Source organism: Pithys albifrons, chromosome 9, assembly GCF_047495875.1.
Source record: "Pithys albifrons albifrons isolate INPA30051 chromosome 9, PitAlb_v1, whole genome shotgun sequence".
Lineage (NCBI taxonomy): Eukaryota > Metazoa > Chordata > Aves > Passeriformes > Thamnophilidae > Pithys > Pithys albifrons.
In genome coordinates, this window is record NC_092466.1 from 22,822,373 (window position 1) to 22,843,460 (window position 21,088).

General features: G+C 38.5%; 1 protein-coding gene across 3 annotated transcripts in view; it reads left to right on the forward strand.

The window, feature by feature from the left end:
- Positions 1–21,088, forward strand: part of ADK (adenosine kinase) — a 270,131-nt gene that overhangs the window by 227,379 nt on the left and 21,664 nt on the right. For all 3 annotated transcript variants that reach the window (XM_071564265.1, XM_071564266.1, XM_071564264.1), the window contains exon 9: positions 1,342–1,456. In XM_071564265.1, coding sequence (XP_071420366.1) covers positions 1,342–1,456 — 115 coding nt within the window. The remainder of the gene's footprint in view (positions 1–1,341; positions 1,457–21,088) is intronic.

Consider the following 21,088-nt stretch of genomic DNA (forward strand, 5'->3'; position numbering starts at 1 on the left):
GACTTGAAACCTCTCTAGACAGCTTTATAAATGAACTCTATTCAATATGTAATAGTGCTAAAAAATGAGTTGGGATTCATAATAAACAGTACACAGAACCATGAGAAAGTATTGTTATATTTTTATATCATCAACACTAGGCCCTCACCCTGTTTCACTACAGTTCCTTGTACACAAGAGCAAAGTGGGAAAATAATGTGGTGTTGTTTAACATGGATGTGAATAAAGTGGGACACAGTAAGTAGCAAAGAGAATAATGTTAGAAGACAAAAGGAGGGGGAAAAAGGAGAAAATACATAAATTATGAAAAGAAATAGATTACATATACAAAGTTAATTTGGAGGACACTGACTTGAGATAAATCTGACAACAAAAGCTTCCCATATAGCATTATAAATGGATTTGATGCTAATGTAAGTAACAGGAATACCTCTATTTAGATTAGTAACTAAGTAAATTAGATTGAAAACTAAGTAAATTAAAAATTGAAACCCTTGTGTTTCAGATCATAGGGCAACAGTGATAATAGAAATTAAAATATTCTAATGACAAGTTGTGTTGTTAGAGTTTCCTGCATCAATTTTAACATTCCAAACTTGTTGCTGTCAAAGACAGTGGATGAATTTGGGCTTTGATTCAGTATGGCAGTTGCTCTGTTCCTGGCTACGTGCACAGTGGAGTACAATGTCCTTCTAAAGCAAAGACTTCTGAAACTTTTGCACCATAGCTGTACTTCAGCAAATTGGTGCAGTTCTGTGCCCCACTGAATATGCCTTGCCTTTCACCCTTTGCTTCCCTGCATCTCAGGCACACAGCCAGTGGGCACCTGGGCTGCACCACCCCCTCAGGTGCTGCTGTGGGACCAGTTATTGTAGGGAAGAGAAACAGTATTTGTAATCCCGATGAAATCAGAGGAATTATAGTAGTATAAAACCTGGCTAAATTGGATGAAAATCGGGCTCAGAGTTAATCCAAAGTATTCTCTTACCAATTTTATTTTTAATTTTATGATAGGTACAGCTAGAATCTAGTCAGCAGCAAAGAAACTCACTAATTGCTCATTAAGAAATGCACTTTAATTCCTTTGTTAACTTTGCAGTTTTGCAGCAATTGGAATAGCTGAACTATCATTATCAAGATTAAAAACAGTGGTCTCATAGTACTACAGAAACCCTTCAGAGAATGAAGTATTCCTTCTTTTAAAAATCTTTCCACTACTGACAATAAAGTCTATTTTATACCTAGCAGTAAGAAAATAAATCTTTGATCTGCTAATAAAGTTCTAATCTCTCGCCACTCTTGTGTGCTGGTAACAAGAATTTTCTTTCTCTCTGTTAATAGACTGAAGATATTAAGGAGATAGCCCGGAAGACACAAGCCCTGCCGAAGGTGAACACTAAAAGGCAGCGAATCGTGGTCTTTACCCAGGGGAAGGATGACACTGTAATGGCTACAGGTACATTTTTCAAATCTCCGTTGTCACACACAGTAAATATTCCACTTAAACAATTAAAAGTTGTGGTTTGACAAATTTTAACTGTTAAATGGAAGTCAGAGTGTTTGCCTTTTGATGTTAGTCCATATTTCATGCCTTTTATGCTTTTAATGGTTTTAAGATTCTGAATTTAAAATGTTAGCGTTTCACACGAATGTCTGAGAATTTAGTTCTGAACATCTCAAGTTTTTTTATTACATAGATCTAAAATATTGATCCAGTTGGTTTTACTCAGATTTTTATGACTTGAGATTTTATCTGTGTAGCCATCTTTTCTGCAAACAAGAATACACTATGCCTGTTGAGAACAGCTGTGCAACAGTGTAGTATATTTAAACATTTGTGAAGAGGAGGAAGTGAAATCCAGTATTAAGTGAATTTCCAGGCTTTTTTGCTTTGAGCAGAAAGTCTCACTTCAGCTTTTCTCAGCCGTCTGCTCTTCAATTCTCAAAGGAGTACGTGGGAAAAAGGTGTTCTAGCAGGGATACAAGTAGTTTCTGTTGTCTAAATTGATGATGTACGATGCACAGATTTAAGCATTATAAACATGACTGCCTACCTTTTGACAGTCTCTTTAATTCTGTCCACCTATCCTTCTAGACTAAATAAAGCTATTAAAAACATGTGCTGTGGCAAGCCATTTTTAGTAGTTCATTCCTTCACAAGTTAAGTTATTAGTCAGGGCTGAATTCCTCCTTTGAAAATCAAAAGTTGAGGAAGCTTTGCACCTGAGGGACTGGTGCTTACTCATACAATATTTGCCTCGAAATCAGAATTGGCTTCAGACTGTGGCTGCAGGGCTAGGCAATAAGTAGGTATGTCACTGCTGTATAGATCATTCCTAGCAGCAGTTTGAATGATTGCTCCAGTAGTTTGCTGCTTCCCCTATTTTGTTAGCTACAAACTGTTTTAAAGGAAATAGAAACCAGTCATTGAGAGCTGGATATGTGTATCTCACTGAATGAGGATGGAAGTGTTCCTTCCAGAAAGTTACTGCATAACATGAATGGCCCATATGGAGGCACTCCCCTCGAGTATTGTACAGTTGGCTGAGAAAAAGCAGTATTGAAATGTTTTCATATATGAGCTAGTAATAATGTAGTAAACCTAAATCTTGTATGTAACCCTTCTGTGCTCTTATTTAATTTTCACTCAGTACTTTTTTTTTCTTTAAACTGGAGTTGTTAACAAATCCATTAATCCATTCTTTGATATTTTTACAACTAGGAGCTTATTTGAGGACTGACACTTGCTAATCTTAGCTGTTTGTTCACTATGAAATGAACTTAAATTAGAGAATGCACTTTATATGCCTGATAAATGCAAGATGGATAGAGAGTGTATGCAATGGTGTCAGCTACAAAAGCAAACATGATAAATGTTAAGGCAGTTTTGAGCCGTGGGATAAGCTATTCAGTGCACAAGCATAGCTGAATCTCTTTGCTGTGTTGTTATTCATGGCAGCCAAATAAATGTCAATAATAAAAGAGAATTAAAGATTTTCATTTCCCAGAGGCAGTCCTCTAATACAGCTTGATCTTTCATTTCATTTGTAATTCGTTCTCATGTCAGGATGCAATCATTTGCCAGGCTCTGTGTGTCATGTTAAGTCATTTAATAATGATTAAGAACATAAAAATATTTGGCCTGCGGGGCAATTCTCGAAAGAGATACCAATTTGTTACTGTTTTCCACCTTTTCCCTTCCTTTGGTGTGGACCATCTTTTTCTCACCTCCTCACATTAAAATAATAATGAAAGAAGGAAAATACATCCCTTAATTTAGCATATGATGATTCCATTGAATGGCATAGAGTGCTGCTAACACACTTATTTCAGAACTAACTAGGTCTAGGTTTCAAACCTGCAGTGGAAAGTATAAAAGTTTCCAAGTTATCTTTGGAAGAATTACTGCATTTAGGAGTTACCAGTATAAAATAATTTCTTTTATCTAATGCAAAGGAGTATGTTTTTTTAAAAAGCAGGATGTGCATCGTTGTTTATCGTTCCTTTCTGAGGAAGCACTAAAGTCTCAAAGAGTCTGTGCTCAGATTAAAATAGTATTTGCCAAGTCAGCTACAGATTTGAATATGCCTGTTCAAACCTTCTGCTTTATATTTTGTCCAGGTTAATAATAATAAGAATATGTTTATTATGTTGAACAACATTTTTATGTGGAGAGACCTTGAAAATTGCAGAGACCCCTTAACAAATTAGAGAGCTGGACAATCACCAACAGTATTAAGTTTACCAGGGGCAAGTGCCGGTTTCTGCACCTGGGGTGGGGCAACCCCGGCTGTTCGTACAGAATGAGATGTTGGAAAGCAGTGCTGCACAAAGGCACCTGGGGGTCCTGCTCAAGGGCAGGTTGAATGTGAGTCAGCAATGCCCTGGCAGCCAGGAGGGCTAACCATGTCCGGGGGCATCAGGCACAGCATCGCCAGCTGGGCAAGGGAGGGGATTGTCCCGCTCTGCTCTGCACTGGGGCGGCCTCACCTGGAATATTGTGGGCAGTTTTGGGCAGTGCAATATAGGAAAGATACTAAGGTCCTTGAGAGTATCTAGAGGAGAGCAATGGAGATGGTGAAAGGCCTTGAGGGGAAGCAGAGGAAGGAGCTGGAGGTTGCAAGTGGGAGAAGAAAAGATTCGAAAGTGAACTTAGCCTTTGTGGGTTTTCTACCTTCTGTTCTTCCTTCCTGTCTCCATTTTCCCCACAGAAAGGTCTCTGCTCTCTGGCAGCAGTGCAGAGCAGTGTTACTGTGAGCTGTGCGGGTAGAAGGGGCTGGCTTGGATCAGACTGCACTCTGTGAAGAGACACAGCTGGGTGGCCACTCCTGTTTGCCTTTCCCTTCCCTCTACCCATGCATGGCAAGGTGAGATAGGCAACATGCAGGCTGTGATATCATCCTTAACAGAGCTCTCTTCGCTCTGTCAAAGCCTCTGCAGACTGTCTGGGACAAGGCAGACATGGGGCTGGGTTAGGAGAGAAGGAGTGCCCCTCTTCTATGGGTTATGTGTAGGTTGAATGGGGATCAGGTAATGGAAATAATGAGGGGATGGATGCATTTTGATACAGCTCTGGCTGGAAGGAGAGAAAATAGGATGGATAAAAGGAGTTGTTGCAGGTTGCCAGGTTATTCATGAAAGAGCTCATAATGATATATGCTGCAAATTTGACATGGACTTTCTTTGGGAGTGGAGGGGCAAAGTGTGTATGATATTAAGAAGGCCAGACGCAGCTAGTCACTACATGTGGAGAGAACTGTGACAACAGTTGTTATTCCTGGACATTCAAGAGAAATGAGGTATCAACAGCTATTTGAGGAGCAAGAGCATAGGGCCTAAAGGCACACTTTATTAATAAAAGGAAAGATTGGCCAAACAGTTCTGAGAATATAGCACTTGTTGCAGATGAGGGAGAGAGCTTAGACCGAGACAGTTAAAACATCTCACTTCGGAAATCCAGCCCAGCCATACTGCAAAGATGTTTAGTCATCTTATGAATTACTGCAATTTACACAGCATTGTTTTGATGCCCACCAGAAACACTGGTGGCTCACCTCAAACAGACCATGAGCTGTAGGCACTCAGGAATGGATTGAAAGGCAACTTAGGGGAGCAGAGCATGGAAACAGTGAGAAGCAGTAACTGCATCGGCAGTCTCAGTCTAAGCCATTCCCATTTGTCAGTCCACTTTCTTTGGCTGTCTGAATTATTTGTATTTTCAAAGGAAAAATTCCTCTGTCTTTATCATGGAGCACATTGGGTCTTTCTGCTGTCTATTCATATCTGCTCCATCACAGCACTCCAGCCCCAAGGCCCCTTTTCTCTCCCCTTCCTTCCTGTTCTCTGTCAGTAGAAATAATTGTAAGGAAGAGGCGATCTCAGATTCAAGCTGAGTGTGATCAGTGTGTTTTAGAGGCTAGGAAAGGAGTGTTTGGGGTTGGCACACAGCAGCCATGGCAGATGTGGTGTTGACTGAATTAACTATCAATTTCTAACAAGACTCTGCAGAGCACAAGCAAATGATCATGGTCTGAGGTTCTCCTCTTCATGTCATAGAATCATAGAACGGTTTGGGTTGGAAGGAACCTTTAAAGGTCATCTAGTCCAACCCTCCCACAAATGAGCAGGGACATCTTCAACTCAAGCAAGTTGCTCAAAGCCCTGTCCAGCCTGACTTCGAATATTTCCAGGCATGGGAACATCTGCAACTTCCCTGGGCAACTGGGGGTTGTTTTTCAATAATGTCAAATTTTAGCTTTTTACTGAAAAACTTGAAGGTGTTGGAACTTCTCAGTGACCTTCAGAGTGAGCATTGACAAAAACATTGTCATTTTCTCTAGCATTGGTCCCCAATGTGACTGAATTTTGATAAAACTCTCCTGCCAAAAAGCAGCCTGTGCGAGACACCTGTGATGAAACCTTTCAGTACAGAGGATTATGCTTTGGGAAAGGGACTGGGAACTCAAAATGGGATCTATGGACTTGGTTATCAGCAAAGTTTATTTGAGGAGCAGTATTGGGTTAATTCCTTATGAGGATGCTCTTCATCCATACTGGGAATTACTTGGCTATCAAGACACTGGTCCCACTACCACAGCCTTGTTCCATTATATCCCTCTTGCCAGGCCTGCAGTTCTGGATTTCACTGAGGTTGGAGATTTGACTAAGCTTATGGGATATATTTCATGTTTCAATCCTTTTTTGTGTAACCACAGAAAACACGTAAGTGGAGGGTGCAGGGGGAGTTAATGAACATGTGCAATCTCCTGATTTCAGCAGCTGGAGCTTTTAAGAAATGCACCAAAAATCACAAGCTTTGGCAGGGATATATCTATATGTGTGCTTATAACGTTTGTCAAAATCAAATGCTGTGAAAGATATCCCTTTCACAGAGTTGCTCATAACTTTAAACAAATTACTTTTAGTCAGATACATTCTATGACTGGTCTTGGCCCAAAGGGGAATCTTCAGAAAGTCTGAGCAAAATCAGTTCAGCAATGGAAAAGCAGACTTTTATATTGAAATATTTGCATAATTCAAAAGCAGCTGAAGCTACAAACTTTAAACTTGGCTCATTTTATAGCTTTAATAGAGGAAAGAAAAACAATCCAAATTTAAAGAAAATCACTTCAACGTTTTTTAAGTTATGAATGGTGAAATCTGGCATATTCAGGGATAAACACAGAATTTTCCATTCTTTTTTCCCCCATGATGTTTGCAGGACCACCTCTATTTAAGGGCGTGTTTGTAATAACCCCATTTGTTAGAACATGGCAGTAAAAATGGATTTTTCTGAGGATTCAAGCTTTGAAGCCAGCTGAGGTAGGGCTTACTAACCACTTATATCTTCATTTTTTGGGACACATTACTTGAGATATTTCATGGAATCTATTAGCAGTGCTGGCAAATGTGGTAAAAAGAGAGATGTTCATCTTAAAATTTTGTTAGTGCACCTCCCCCATAGTACTTACAGAAAGAGTTTTGTGAATTTCTATGTGTTATTATTGTTATCTATTCCAGAAGTTAACCAGCATGTGCAGTATAGCCAAGTTAATGTGTTGCAATAAAACTTGCAGCATTACCAAATTTTAGGGCCTGCTTACCAGGCTTTTGGTATTGGAGTAATACCAGGCATTTGCCTCTACATGTTATCTGAAACTCAAAACTGAGCTAAATGGATGTTGGTGTCACCCAGTACAACCATTCATAAGGTAATATATTCAGATACATTCATTAATTATAAGTTTATATGTTTGGATAGAAGTAAAACCTAATCTAAATTAAAATAATGACAAATGATAGTATGTTTTTATGAATGATTAAGCTTTTTTACTTTGTAAGGTTATGCTAGATCTTAAATATTTTAGGACTTTTTTTAAAAGCATTTGAGCAGTGCTGTCGGAATTGTGGATACGAGGGATTTTAAGAGCCATTCTTAAACCATAATATCATGATGCTGTATGCTTTTTAGGGGCATGAAAAGGACTGGTGTTCAAGTATACAGCTTGGTCCAAACAGAGGTCAGTAGGGTTTCTTTCTCAGGCTGTGGGGCAGCCACAGCCCAGTGTGTTACCTTGTAAGCCTATCTATAAAACGTAGAAGTATTTATTACTATTGACACTTCTGACATTTTATGGTGGGTCTATTTGCAGCTCCTCTTTCTGTAAGTTACTGAGTGTTGTGTTCTTCTCTAAAAAACAGAAAAAGGTGTTATTTTTTTTCCTTACTTACAGCTTTCATGCTTTGCCTTCCAGACAGGGCAATCTTTACTAGCTCTGGTTTTTTATCAGCTAGGCTGCACATGCATTTACACAAACAAGAGCAGTACCTTGGACCTGGGGAAATAGTGGTTGAATTATATAACATGTCCTCTCCTTTTCACATGATTACACTCTTTCACTCTTACTTGTCTATTTATATTCACAAATAGAAAGAGGTTTCCAAAAGAAAGATGGACTTAGAAAAAAAACAATTTTAGTTCCCTAATGGCATAGCAAATGAGCCAGAAAGCCCAAAAGAATTAGTTTGTTTATGTCTTAGGAAACCACAAAATCTAAATTAATAATGAACATTTGTTGATAAGGATTAATGAATAGCAAAGCTCGTAATATCTTTTTTGTAACTGAGCCCATTCATGTTTTCATTCTGTGTGGGAGTGAAGGACTGAGCATTTTATTAAACACCTGAACACATTTATTAAAACCTAAATTCCTGGATACAGGCATCTTGACTGGACTTAAAACTGTATCAACTATTGCATCTCAAAGAATGCATATGCAAATATGTAAATAGATATGTGTGTGTGTGTTTCAGTAATTTCATATTGATTTAAGAAAAGGATGTCTTTTCTGGTCTACTGCATTAACACACCAGTTTAGCCCAGAAATAGAGAGTGAGACTGGGAAATCCCCTTTTCATGTATTATCACTAGTAGTAAGGAATATTTGAGTCAAAACTGAGCCTCTTATTAAACTTAGCTCAAATTCCAGGTACTACAATGAATTTACATTCTGGCATTCAGAGGAAAAATTACTCCTTTAAGCTGTGGAAAAATGCATGTTTGTTGAAGGGCAGTAAATGCAGGCCTCTTCTCCATTCCTTAGGACTGGGCAGTATTTTCCCTTACACAGAGGATTTCTGTATTTGTTTCTCAATACAGATACATTGATTAAGGGCATCAGGTTTTATACTATAATTCTAAAAAGGATTATTGGAGACAAAACTGTTGATAGACAAATCCATTCCTTAGGTAGTAGAAATTATATGATGTTGGAGTAGCAATATAGAGTGAAAGAGTGGGAGCAGGACTGAGGCAGACCAAAGGTCTGCCTAACCTGATGTTTGCAACAGTGTAAAGCGGCAGGTGCTTGTAAAAGAGGATAAAACCAGAGCAAATCTATAGTAATAGTTCCATGCTACATTCTCCTAGTTTCCAGCAAAACGTAGCTTGGGAATTTGTGATATTTGAGATATTTCTCTGTGCTTAATAGGCCAAAGTAGGGTTTTTATCATAAATAATGTCTTGTGACAATGGGTGCCACCGACTCTGTGTTATGTAAAGAAATATATTTCCTTATTAGTTTGAATTCAGACACTTCATAATGTTCCTGGCTGTCTCCAGCTGCTTGTATGGCATGACCAGGCCACAGTCATTCCATGTACAGTGTCTTTTGATTTTTCAGATCTTTTGCATATGTCCCCTGTGCTAGTCTTTTTTGTCAGACTCTTTTCCTATTCTGTTTACTTGTTCTGTTTTTGATCCATAATTCTAACACCCTGGGCCACCCTTCGCTGCACCTTTTTTCAAGTCTGCTTACTCTTTGGGAATGGGGGCCAGGATGTTCAACTTGCAAGTACCTAAGAAAGTTACAAAGTGGTTTAATTTTGTGGTTTCCTTTGTTCTGTGTTTCTCTCTTAATAATTCCTAACATTTTATTTGCTTTTTTAGCTGCCACTGATGATTGATCTGACATTTTCATAGAATTATCTGTTGTAACTTCAAATTTTCTTTATAGTGTGGTAATACGTGGTTTAGAGCCCATCACTGTGTATTTAAAGCTAGAATTGTTTTTTAAATGGGCACCTTTTTTACACTGATTGACAAAGACTTCTATAGCCCATTAATGTTAGACACTTTTGCCATTCTTCACACTCAACTTTTGTTTTTACTATCTCAAATGAATCTAAATGTCTCACATGAAGATGCACATGATGCACTGGAGAGATTCCTTCAGAAATTACCTAAGTATACTGTAGTTCTTTTAACTTTTTTTTTTCCCAAAAAAGAGTTAGGTTTTCCCTGTGGTGCTGTTACTCAGTTAAAGCATCCACACAGAATAAATTAGTCATAAATTTCTGGTGTCTCCTGTATACATGGCTGTAATACTTTAAAATTGGTATCATTTTACTGGTCACCTGAGAGAGTTGTCAGGTATTTGTAGAGAAAACATTACATCAGTACATTATTATTCTGTTTGGTAAAACCCTGAAGCAACAGAACTACCTACCAGAAGTTCTGAGAAGAGAGAATGGTTGCAGTGAAGCCTGGTGGTTACCAGGGCAGACCCCTCCCCTGCTACTCTAGGCAGTCATGGAAGGAATGGGGTCCACCTTACTCATTCTATGACTGCCGAGTCTCAGAGCACAAGATCCTGAGACTTGGGTCCCTGGGAATTTTAAACTGACCTAAAAATGCAGAAATCAGTGACTCCTCCTAGGACACACATTTCCATCCTTTGCTTTCCCTCACCCTGCCAGCGCTTCTCCACCCCCATGGGGCAGGTCAGCAGCTGGCACAGACTGGCAGAAACGTGCCGTGGTGAGGCGTGAGCGCTCTGGACCAGCTCCCCGCGGGGTCCAGTTGCTGGTCACAGCATGGGAGGAGAGCATGTGGCATTTGCCATCACGGACACAAGGATGAGGCTCTAGAATCTGCCAGCTGTAGTTGCTGAAGGTGCTGTGGAGCCTCATTTGGAGTCATAAAATACAGTGTTTTGTTTTGAACTTCCATCTAGCAACAAAGACTGTAGTTCTAAAGTTGGAACAAAAGTTGCTTCAGCATCAGCTGATAATACTGTAGAGTGCAAAGCAAATAGCAGAGAATAAGAAACAATCTCTTTAGCATCTCATATGCTGAAAACCACCAGTGTTACCATAGGGCTCCATTACAAGAATGGTAAGACAGCAGAACTGGTCATTCAGTAATTGGGAAGCACTAGAAGTAATGACATCCTTCCAAATTTAATTTGTGCTTTCCACATATACATGTAATTAATGCAACTTTGTCAAGGTTATCTCTGTTTTCTGAAAGTGACACCTACCCCTCTCCATGTACACCAGACAGAATTCTGGTGACCTTCAGCTTTTCCGAGACTGTTTCTACAGCTACAGTGTTATGTCAGTCTAAATGTGTCTTTCTGACTCTTTGAAAGGCTGAAGAAAATCCAAAACTACAGTACTCTGCTTCATAGAAAATAATAATCCTAGAAACTTTTAATTACATTTATGCTTGAAGTTTTAAGTTCAGCATTGTCCTTTTGTGTGCATTCATTCTATGTTGCTGCAATACTCAGCATTGGGCACTACCCATTTCTCCTTAAAAGCATATGCGTTAATGAGTTGAAATCTGAAACCCATGCTTTAAAGGTTTGCAGTGCACAGGCTTCTCACCTCCAGACAAGGGTCAAGTCATACTAACAGGGTGGCCATTTTGTGAAATTAGTCGGATAGTATTTTTTACCAATAATTTTTAAGAAATAGATTTTCTCTGTGTCCTAATTTGGTGTGAATATTTTTTCATTGTAAGAAATTAAATATATGGCTTGTTCAGCAGGTTTCATAATAGATCAATAATTTGTTGGCTTAACTTTTTTTTTCCTGTGGAGATGTGGGAAGATCAATGTCTGTGGTGCCCTAGGTCATGATCAATACTTTTAATAAAACTTCCTTTTTTTTCTTTTTCTTTTTCTTGCCTTTGTACCTTTGTACGGTTTTGCTTTTATTAATGAGCTTTTCCTTTAGTTTCAGACCATTAATGGTTTTCAGATAATGTCATACTGCCCAAGGTCAAGGCCAGTTTGAACTTAAAACTCTACCCATCAGTGTTTAAATCTATTGGATGGGCTTAGATGTGTTAGAAGACATAAGAATTTGAATCACTGCTTTCCAGAGGCCCAAAGTTAAAACAAAAGAAAATCTCAACCTTTTGGGAGGATGACACATTCAGGCTTTTTTTGCATTTCCTTCTTAAATAAATACCAGTTGTCTTATTTATAGTTCTCATACTGGCACCAATGATGCAGGTAACTACTGTGGCCTTGACTGCTCTTCAGTTAAAGGTACTGAATGCTCCATATGGACCTTTATAATGGCACATTGTTCATTTGAGCAATAAGTTTGAAATAAGATACTATCCTTTTTGTTTATTCCTGAAATTCTGGATGGGAAGGTAGCAAATTATCAAAATGTGTGTTATCAGCTGCAGTGGTTGAGAGAACACGATGTTATTGTCTCTGAGGCTCACCCCAGTGTCTTTTGAAATCAATGGAAAGATCTCATTAACTTCATTGGATATTGATTATGGTCATGGAGAACTTAAAACATTCATGAATATTAATGGTTTATACTGACCCATGTGTCTTTTTGTGTGCTGTACCTTGTCTGGAATCTGTGATTCAATTTTTGGAGTCTACCTAGAGGTTACAGGGAAAGTGAACTCTATGTATGCTGAAAGATTTGATAACACATTTTACCTGGAGGTGTGTTCTTTGTTGTGTGGTACAAGTGAGGGGCATAAAGAATTGCACCCTTTGACCACTGGCACCCAGGCAGATTATCTTCTGTAGGGGATCTCTTTTTCCCATTATTTTGGCAGTGTTAGCCTGTTCTTTACTAGGCGGCAGTTCACTTCATAACAAATCATCACAGAGGAGTTGAACAGCAGAATCTGTGCTCAGAAGGTGCCCTACAGACTCTGGTAGCCTATCATCTTTAATTTAGAGATTTTATTTCCCATCTTGTGATTACAGTTGAATGAACATTGTAGAAAAGTTTAAATTGTAGCTATCCATGTCATTCTTTTGCCATAAATGATGGAACTTCTGTTTTCAAGCCTCTAATCTTCACCCGCTCAAATAGTCGCTATAAAATAATTGCACAGAATGGAAGGAGAGTAAAATGTGGGTATGTATGGTGCCCCTGGATGAAAATTAACTGCAGGAACTGACCCTTTGATCAGAAGTTTCTCTGCTGTAATGTCCAATTGCAGGCAATGAAAGTTGTGGGAAATATATAGCTGAATGGAAGACAAATCCTTAGCTCCACGAGGGGCAGAGCAGAGATCCTAGCTACTGGAAAAAGCAGACAAAAGGGAGGTTTGAATGGGTCCTGCTTTTTCTGACTTCAGGGATTTAGGATTTATTTTGTGTAAGATGACAAAATATCTAGAATTAACATTGAGGGCATGAGAGGTTAATTGGAGTGCTTGGAAATGGTTAATTGTCTAAAAGTGGAATTGTGAGATTTTATAACCTGTTTGGTTCAGTGATTTCCACAGTAGGTTTCAGAGTTAATACAAAGTGGAAATTGTTTAAATGTCATATTTGAAAAGTAGACTGTGCATGTAAGTCTGGTACCAATGACCTGGCCTTGACACACCTGGGCATAATATAGAATATGAAGTGGTAGTTAAGATATAAACTTCTGGATACCACAAAATAATGTTTATGTAGTTGATTCCATTTGAATGAAAGGCTCTGCATTTCTTTCACTATAGCTGTTTTCTTTGTTATGAATAATAGTCAGTAAAGTAAGCAGACCTGGCAAAGAGTATATACAGACAGCAGATTTAGTGAATAGAGTAAACATGGACTATTTTTATATTGTTGTGGTTTTGGCTATACCTACTGAATGATATAATACTAATGTTTGTTTAAAAAGAACACAGAGAGTCCTCTGAAACCAGATTTAGAGTTTGGGTGGCTGCTTACACTGATTCTGTTTGATCTAGTCCGCTACCCTGTGCCCCCCACTGCTCTCCTAATCCATCCAGATTCTTCTGCCTGCCCCCATGATTAGCAGTCAAAACTACATCAGAGAAGAGTCTATGGAACCAAATATTTATGCCCCTTGTAATGAGACACTGTGACATTGTACTGTGAACCTGAAAAGCTGCCAGGCCATGCGCTGTGGCTGATAGTAATTGATCACAAATGGAACTGCAGAACTCTACTCCAAATTGTTGGCTTTATAAATTTGATAATAAGTACATTTCCTGATAGAATATAAAAGTGCAGTAAACTGTGCATGCCCTCTCTTCCCTTTGCACCTGTCCAATTGCAGAATGCTGTTTGTACAGTAAGTACATTGTCACCGCTGACAACTGAATAAGAATTTTTTAGGAGCAGTTGGTTATCAAGTGATGGCAAATTTAAAGGTTATGCAAATCGTGCCAGTACAGCCCAGCTTGTTTCAGACCTCTTTTCTCTATTATCATATCAATTGAGTCAGCTCATAGTAGACAAAGCAAGGTTATGGGAACCACCTAGAGCATCATGCACCATTAAACATCAATGCAGCATACATGAACATCTGCAACAAAGATCTTATTAACAGAGAGTATAACGGAAGGCAATAAACAGCATTCTTAGTCACCTCGTTGTAAAAAATTTAATAACCTGATACTTGCGTTATTTATCAACAGCACATTGGTCAGAAATTATGTAATTGTGGGGGATTAGATTACAATACCTACTGCCTGCTGTAAATTGCTGCAAAAATATGAAAATCCATTTGTGAGCAGTTAAACACATTAGTTAGTAGAGTGCTAAAAATGCAATTTTCTTTTAATGTCTGGCATGTCATGCAATGTAAGTATCTGCTTTTTATACTGGCATTTTTATATTTGGCTAAAACCAAATATAAAAAAACTAAGGAATGATTTTGGGTTTTCTACTTAACGAGATTGAACATGTCAAAAATGAAGGTACTGGTTTTTTGTTGTGAAAAGTGTAATACAGAAATCATAAAAATATCTTTTGTGTATGCAATGAAAACATATTTGGAGGAACAAAGTAAATCATGTTAGATATCTGTACTGTATATGTATCGTGTCTTGGCTTCTGGAGGAGTCACAGCACTGGTCTAGAAGATGAGAAGATGTGAAGCTGTGATCTCAAATGGCTTAGGGAAATGAATACAGAAATTAAAATACCTTAGAAGTCGATAACAAAGAGAAACGAGGTCTCGTTCTTCAAGGTGAAGCCAAACTTGTACGGATATGCTGGGGCTAAAGCACACCATGTGCTGGAGTCAGTACCCTGGTGGGGAGTGGCAGCGCTCCTCTCCTTGGGACTGGGGCTCTGGTGGGTTCCCTGATAACAGGGAACCACAGGGCTGCTCCTGAAAGGCTGGAGCTGCAGGAGGAGAGCACTGCTGTTCCCATTTCACCCTCAATGGGCAAATGTACCGGCATTTAAGAATAAAACCAGAAAAAAAGAAGTAAGAGACTGGATGAATAAACCAATACAGGCTCAAAGGTCAAGTTTGACAAGTGCATTCAGCAGAAAAACCTGCTCCAAATGTTAGTCTGCTCCCAAGCAGCTTTATTCCTTCCTGGCACCGTCTGCTCCTGACTCCATTGCCACCGAGTAGCAGCAATCAGATCAGATTTGTATTTATATGGAAAAAGAATGAAGCCTTCTAAGTTGTTGGTGACATAAAATTCCAAATTCGCTGGCTACAATCAGCCTCTAGGTCACCAGTAGACATTTCAGTCATTGCTTTAATCAGCAAGAATCAACAGGCAATGGAGAAGAATGGGCTGAAAGCGGGAGAGTGATTAGACAGTAAGCAGCAAAGATGAGTAGAATCTTGGTACAATTATGAATTTGGCAAGTTGAGAGTTACAGGAGTTAATTTTGTTTCCATAAAAAAAGGAAGTTTTTTTCTTCAAAAATGTTAAATTTAAAACTTTTTTTTTTACTCTGTGTTTGTTTCATCCAGGAAAAGATGGCAAGAAAAGCAGTCAAACTGTTTACATAGAGGGTATATGTTTTTTACTGAAATGGTTCTAAAAGGAACGAGTAACAAGCATTTTTCTTTTTTTTTTTTCCTCACATTCCTAAGCTGCAGTTCAAATATCACTCTGTAGGCACCAGAGCTTTCTCCTGCATGTCTGTCTGGTCTTTAAAGCAGTATCTGTTTCTTACCTTTCTTCATAAGTTAATTATAGCAGCAGAGGTGTCCACATATCATTTATACATTTATATTTACTTGCTTACCAATCTTGCTTTTCAGCAATCTTACTTAGGAGCAGGAATTTTTTTAATTCTAATATTTATCTTAGTGATCACTTGGCAAGGCAAGAATACACAATAGGTTTAAGAGATTTCAAGTTGAACTTGCCTGTATGTAACAACTAAAGTTTGATCAATTTTGAAATGTTTCATTGCTTCTGAAAAGATCAGTGTGTTGGTTTGGGTATTATTTTGAAATACCTTAAAATTGAATTATTCATCAATTTAATACTATAGAAATAATACTTTAAAGAAAAGCAACCAAGAGTGGCAGGTGATGGTAGGAGTTTGACAAGGTTCTGCAGAGAAAAAAGGGTGAAAATTTTTAATTTTTCTGCTAGGTTAGTTATTTTTGTCAAGCAGCCTGACTTTGTATCATTGGGGTATACATTAAATGACAGTCCCTGCAAAGCCTGTTGTGTTACCTTTACAAGTGTCCCAAGGTACTGCCGTGCCTCAGTACACAAACGCATGATCAAAGAGCTCTTGCCAGAAACCGTTTGTCAAAACTGTGATTACAGTAACTGTATCCAGTGAATTTAGTCCAATAATTGTATAAATTTAGGATTGCATACTTAACATTAAAGTGTATGTGGTGGTGTTTTTCAAAGGTGGTGGATTTGCCATCCTGCTTACATCAATGGTTAGATAATACTTTTAAACTGATAAAATGATACTACAGAGAGCATAGTTTGGGGTATTTAAGAAATTGTGTAAGAAATTATCTGCAACTAATGTAGGGGATAAATAAACTGTTGCATTTTGGGTCAGATTCTTTTCTTAGACTGACATAACCCTTAAAGAATTCCATTAAAAACATTGGAGTCACTGTGTTATAACTGACGTTTTAGCAGCAGAATATTTTCTCATTGAGATTAGAACAAATTTCAGTCTCCACTGCAGTGACATCTTCTAAGAGATTTAAAACCTGCTAAAGCTTGAGAAAATTCATTTAGTAAGCATGTTTCATTCTTGAAAAATAAATAAGTAGTCTATGGAGGTCTTAATTAAAGCCAACATGGAATTTACTAATACTGAATGAGAACAAAGAGATAATTTTAAAAGTTCTAGAGCTGAGCTCTGAGATAAAAGAATGAAAAATTTCAATTTCTACGTGAATTTTTAAAGGCAGGGCTCTAGAACATCTATGATATAGCTACCACAGAAATGTCCAGCTAGTAACAATTTTGTTTTAAGGAGAAATAGATATACACTAATTTATTTTTAGTAATATTTCTAGGGAAGGCTGTCTCTTTCATTCCAATGGACTGATTTTATTTATGAAACTAAATATAAATTCTCCCAGAAGAAAAAGCTCCTTCAGAGCTGCTCTGTAGTGACCTAATGCTCACTCCTTCTCTTTTCAGTCTTACTGATGCTCAAGTGAAATAGAAGTGCCTTGGGCCCATTTCTGCCTCCACTGACAACCCATGCTTCTCAGATTATCATGTAGTATAAAAAAAGCTGTCATGTAACATGGCATTTATTTAAATGATGTGAGTTCTGTGTTCACCACTCTGAAACTGAGGTATAGCTAAGAAAGCTTGCAAGTTTTGACAGGTGTGTTTACCCTGCTAGGGCAATATGCTTAATGTATGAAAAATGTGAGGCAGAATACAGTTTTTGTCCTGCACAATATCAAATTTTGTGTTTTTCTCTCTCCTTTTTTTGTTTTGTTTTGGTTTCAGCCAATGCCTTGATAAGCTTTTGTTTAGGAATTGCTTTGACCTGATTTATAGGTTGATACTTGCGAGAAAATTCTCCCGCAGGACAGTGTTTTGCTGGCCCAGCTCTGCAGTGTGTTCAGGTCTGTCTGTGAATACCATGAGATGGAATACATGCATACATGCTTTCCTGTCGGTGTGTGAGTCAGGGCAAACAGTAAGTGAAGTGCACAGGCTGATTTCTGAGCTGCAAGGTTATTGCACAGTCCCCATAGCTGGGGTTCAGAAGGCTGAAGAGCACGTGAGCCTCAGCGTAAGTGTTGGTGTAACTCACACATACGTCTGTGATGTATTCTTTACCTTGGACATTGGCATTCCAGCTGGCATCGTCTCTGTGTGTTTTCAAGTCTTGAGCTACCTATTTACAGACAGATTTGTTTGTATTTCCAATTCCATATACAGCTCTAAAAACAATTGGGGGGGATGTTGATTGGGTTTTTTACATGTGAGGCTCAAATAAGGTGTACAGTGGTCAAACCAATACATGTAGGATTTACAGTGCAGAAAGAGGTATTTGTTAATATCCAAGGCCAGGTATGGGTTTCTGTCAGCCTATGCTCACTGGTGTGACTCAGCTCCCTGTGGTAGAGCTTGCTCTACTTAGAGAGTAAGAACATAGTTAATATGTTTCATTTTTGTATCCCATCTCTCCTGTATTCAGGACTCATTTTGATCTGAACTCATAGTACTTCCCAGACAATCCTTGTGTTGTACCAGCGAAATAGCAGCAGAAACTTTTCTTAATTTTGGTGCCTATGACTTCACACCCTATCCCTCTTCTGAGTCCTCAACCCTCCAAGTGGGGACAGAAGTCCCAGGGAGAGGATTCAGCTCTGAACACTACCTTATGTCTGCAGCATCCATGCGGAGCTAGAGGAGCGCCTTTGCTGGCAGTTCAGTGGGCGCAGTTTCAGCTCCCTCTGGAATCTGTGCCTGGCGGGCAAATGGCAATACTCTTGTGTGCTCGTAAGGCTTTTTCAACAGAGTTCATTGCCATTCTAAACCTTAAACATTGTGACACATGCCAGAAAAATTCAGAGGCTTGTTTGTTAGGGCAGTTTTTCCATATATGTATGCACATATATATATATTAAAAAAATGTTATATTAGCAACAAACTGAAGCAGAACTAGTATTTTCTGTTGACCTCTTGCTTCTCCATCTTTTATACAAAATGTTTTGTTTACTTGTGCTAAGAATTATTTAACATGATTTTGTTTAACACAAGAGATTCAACTCATGGCATGGGCAGTGATGATATGTAGAATAATGACATTTAAGTGTGTCCCACACCTTCAGTGAAGTAAACAAAACACATTTGGGTCTGTAGAAGCTGTTCATAACTCCTTAGTTGATGCTGTTACATTTTTTACAATTGTAACTACATACAGAGTTCTGAGTCTAATCTTGTGCTGGTATAAATCAAGTTATTTCAAAGGAGTGGTGTTGAATTAACAGGAGTGCAAGCAGAAGCAGCTGTAGGTTCAGAGGATACAGGCTGTGTGCAAAAATAGTGTTTAATTTTGCATCGCTGCTATTAGTTAATGTGTATGAGTGTACAGATTCCTTTGGATGAACCTTTTTCCCCCTATCAACTCTAATTTTGTGAATCACACTTCAGTGAGATGCTGTGAATATGACTTCTGAATAAAAATGCTCTTGACCAGATAATGGGACAATGTGTTTGTCTGAAGAGAGCTATAAAGGGAAGACGAGTCTCGTTTACCTCCTAGAAGAGAGGGAAAATGAGGTCTGCATACTGTCATTCCCCCTATGGATATCTGTAGGACCATATCCACTCTATGAGTAGAGCCATAGAAAATTCAAAGTTTTTGGCATCATATTTTTTCTCTGTTTCTACTAAAAATGCACTAGTTGTCTCTGAGGGACAGCACTTTGCATCCTGACCGACACTTTTGTTTAGCAAGCTGCAAAGAGATTTTCAGTCCTGTTGTTAAAGGGAACCATTGCTTGGGTCTTTTATTATGAAAATCAATTAATACTTGAATTAATTTTATCATATGGTAATTTATAAAAGCATTGTAAATGACAACTGCTCTATAACTTGTTTAGGGTAACAATGTTTATTGTGGTGATAAAGGATGAACAACTTCCACATTACTAGTTATAATTACTTCTTGGGTGCATGTTGAATTCATTAGAATACAGCATTGTTTGTTGCATATTACTAAAATACTTGATAGAAAATCCCAAAGCATGCAACTCTCTTGCATATTTTTATTAATCTATTTGACTATCTTGACTTGCAGAAATAAATACCTTCTTTTTCTGACAAGCCCTATGTAGCTACAGCCCCAGCCCAGCAGTGCACAGACCTAGATGGAGGAGATGTTGGTGTGCAAAACAAAGCAAATTTAATGTGCACACAAAAAGGGGCAGAAGAGCCAGAGTGTCCATCCAGTGCCGCTATCTGAAAGTCTGAGCCTGAAAATGCAGGATCATATTCTGTTTACTTAGAAGTGACAGGTTGGATCAGCTCTGCCAGGTTTGAAGTACATCCTCCCTGGAAGTCTCAAGGCTTTCCAGCGAGGCTCGGTGTGTGTGCCATGCCCCACGGTGCCCGATGGCTTTGGCAGTGCTGTGCTGGTGTGGTGGGGTGCTCTGGGGGCTGCCTGACCTACCTTATCCAGTGTGGTGTTGTCGTGTGAAGGACAGCAACAAATAGGAGAAAGTGTTGTTACACTAGAGGTTTTTAAGGATGTATTGATGTGCTGAAGAAGGTACAGAGATGTAGAGCCTGTAGCCTCTGGGCTTTACCTTCTAGAGAGGGGTGAGAGCTCAGAATCATCCTAACAGACATGGGCTAGTTTCAAATACTTTTCTCATTACTCCTTACCTTACAGCTGCCCAGAGACATTTATAGGTTTTGAGTTCAGGTTTCTATGTTCTGTTAAGTTCTTCCTGTCTCATTTTTTTCCTTTCTTTTTATCTGCTTTTTGGCCCCTGATCTAAAGAAAATTAGAGAGGATGGAGGTGAGGAGGAGATGGCACAGAATTCTGTTTCACAGTTGTTCAGCTTTTTTACAAGTTTAATCTCACAAAAGAAACATGAATGTGACTCCATCTTGTAAGCATCTGTACTACCACTACCAGCCCAAAATCAAAAGACTATTTGAGGAAATAACTAGACCTTTTTTATATATATTTTAGGTCTCTCTTCTTCCTTTTATTTTATTTTAAAACAAAATTAAGGATACTCCAACATGTTGCCCATAAGAGTTCTGTTACAGGTAATTAAATGTAAGTTTACACATTAAATCTACTTTTAAGAGCAAGAGAGACGGGTAAATGACCCAGTTAAAGAAAGTACTCAGCCTAATTGGATGTAATGATTGCTTACTGGTGTTTATTACTGTACTAAGAGTAGACATGTAGTCTGTGGTTCTAATTTGGTTTAAAGACAGACCTGTGGTATTTGCAGCTATCATCAGAGTTCGATTGTTTCTGTTAACATCGTGGAATAGCCTTGTATTCATTTGGGAGCTTAAATGTATTAACATGGAAGAAGCACCATTTTTTTCAGTTAATATTGCTCTCCAATTATTATCTC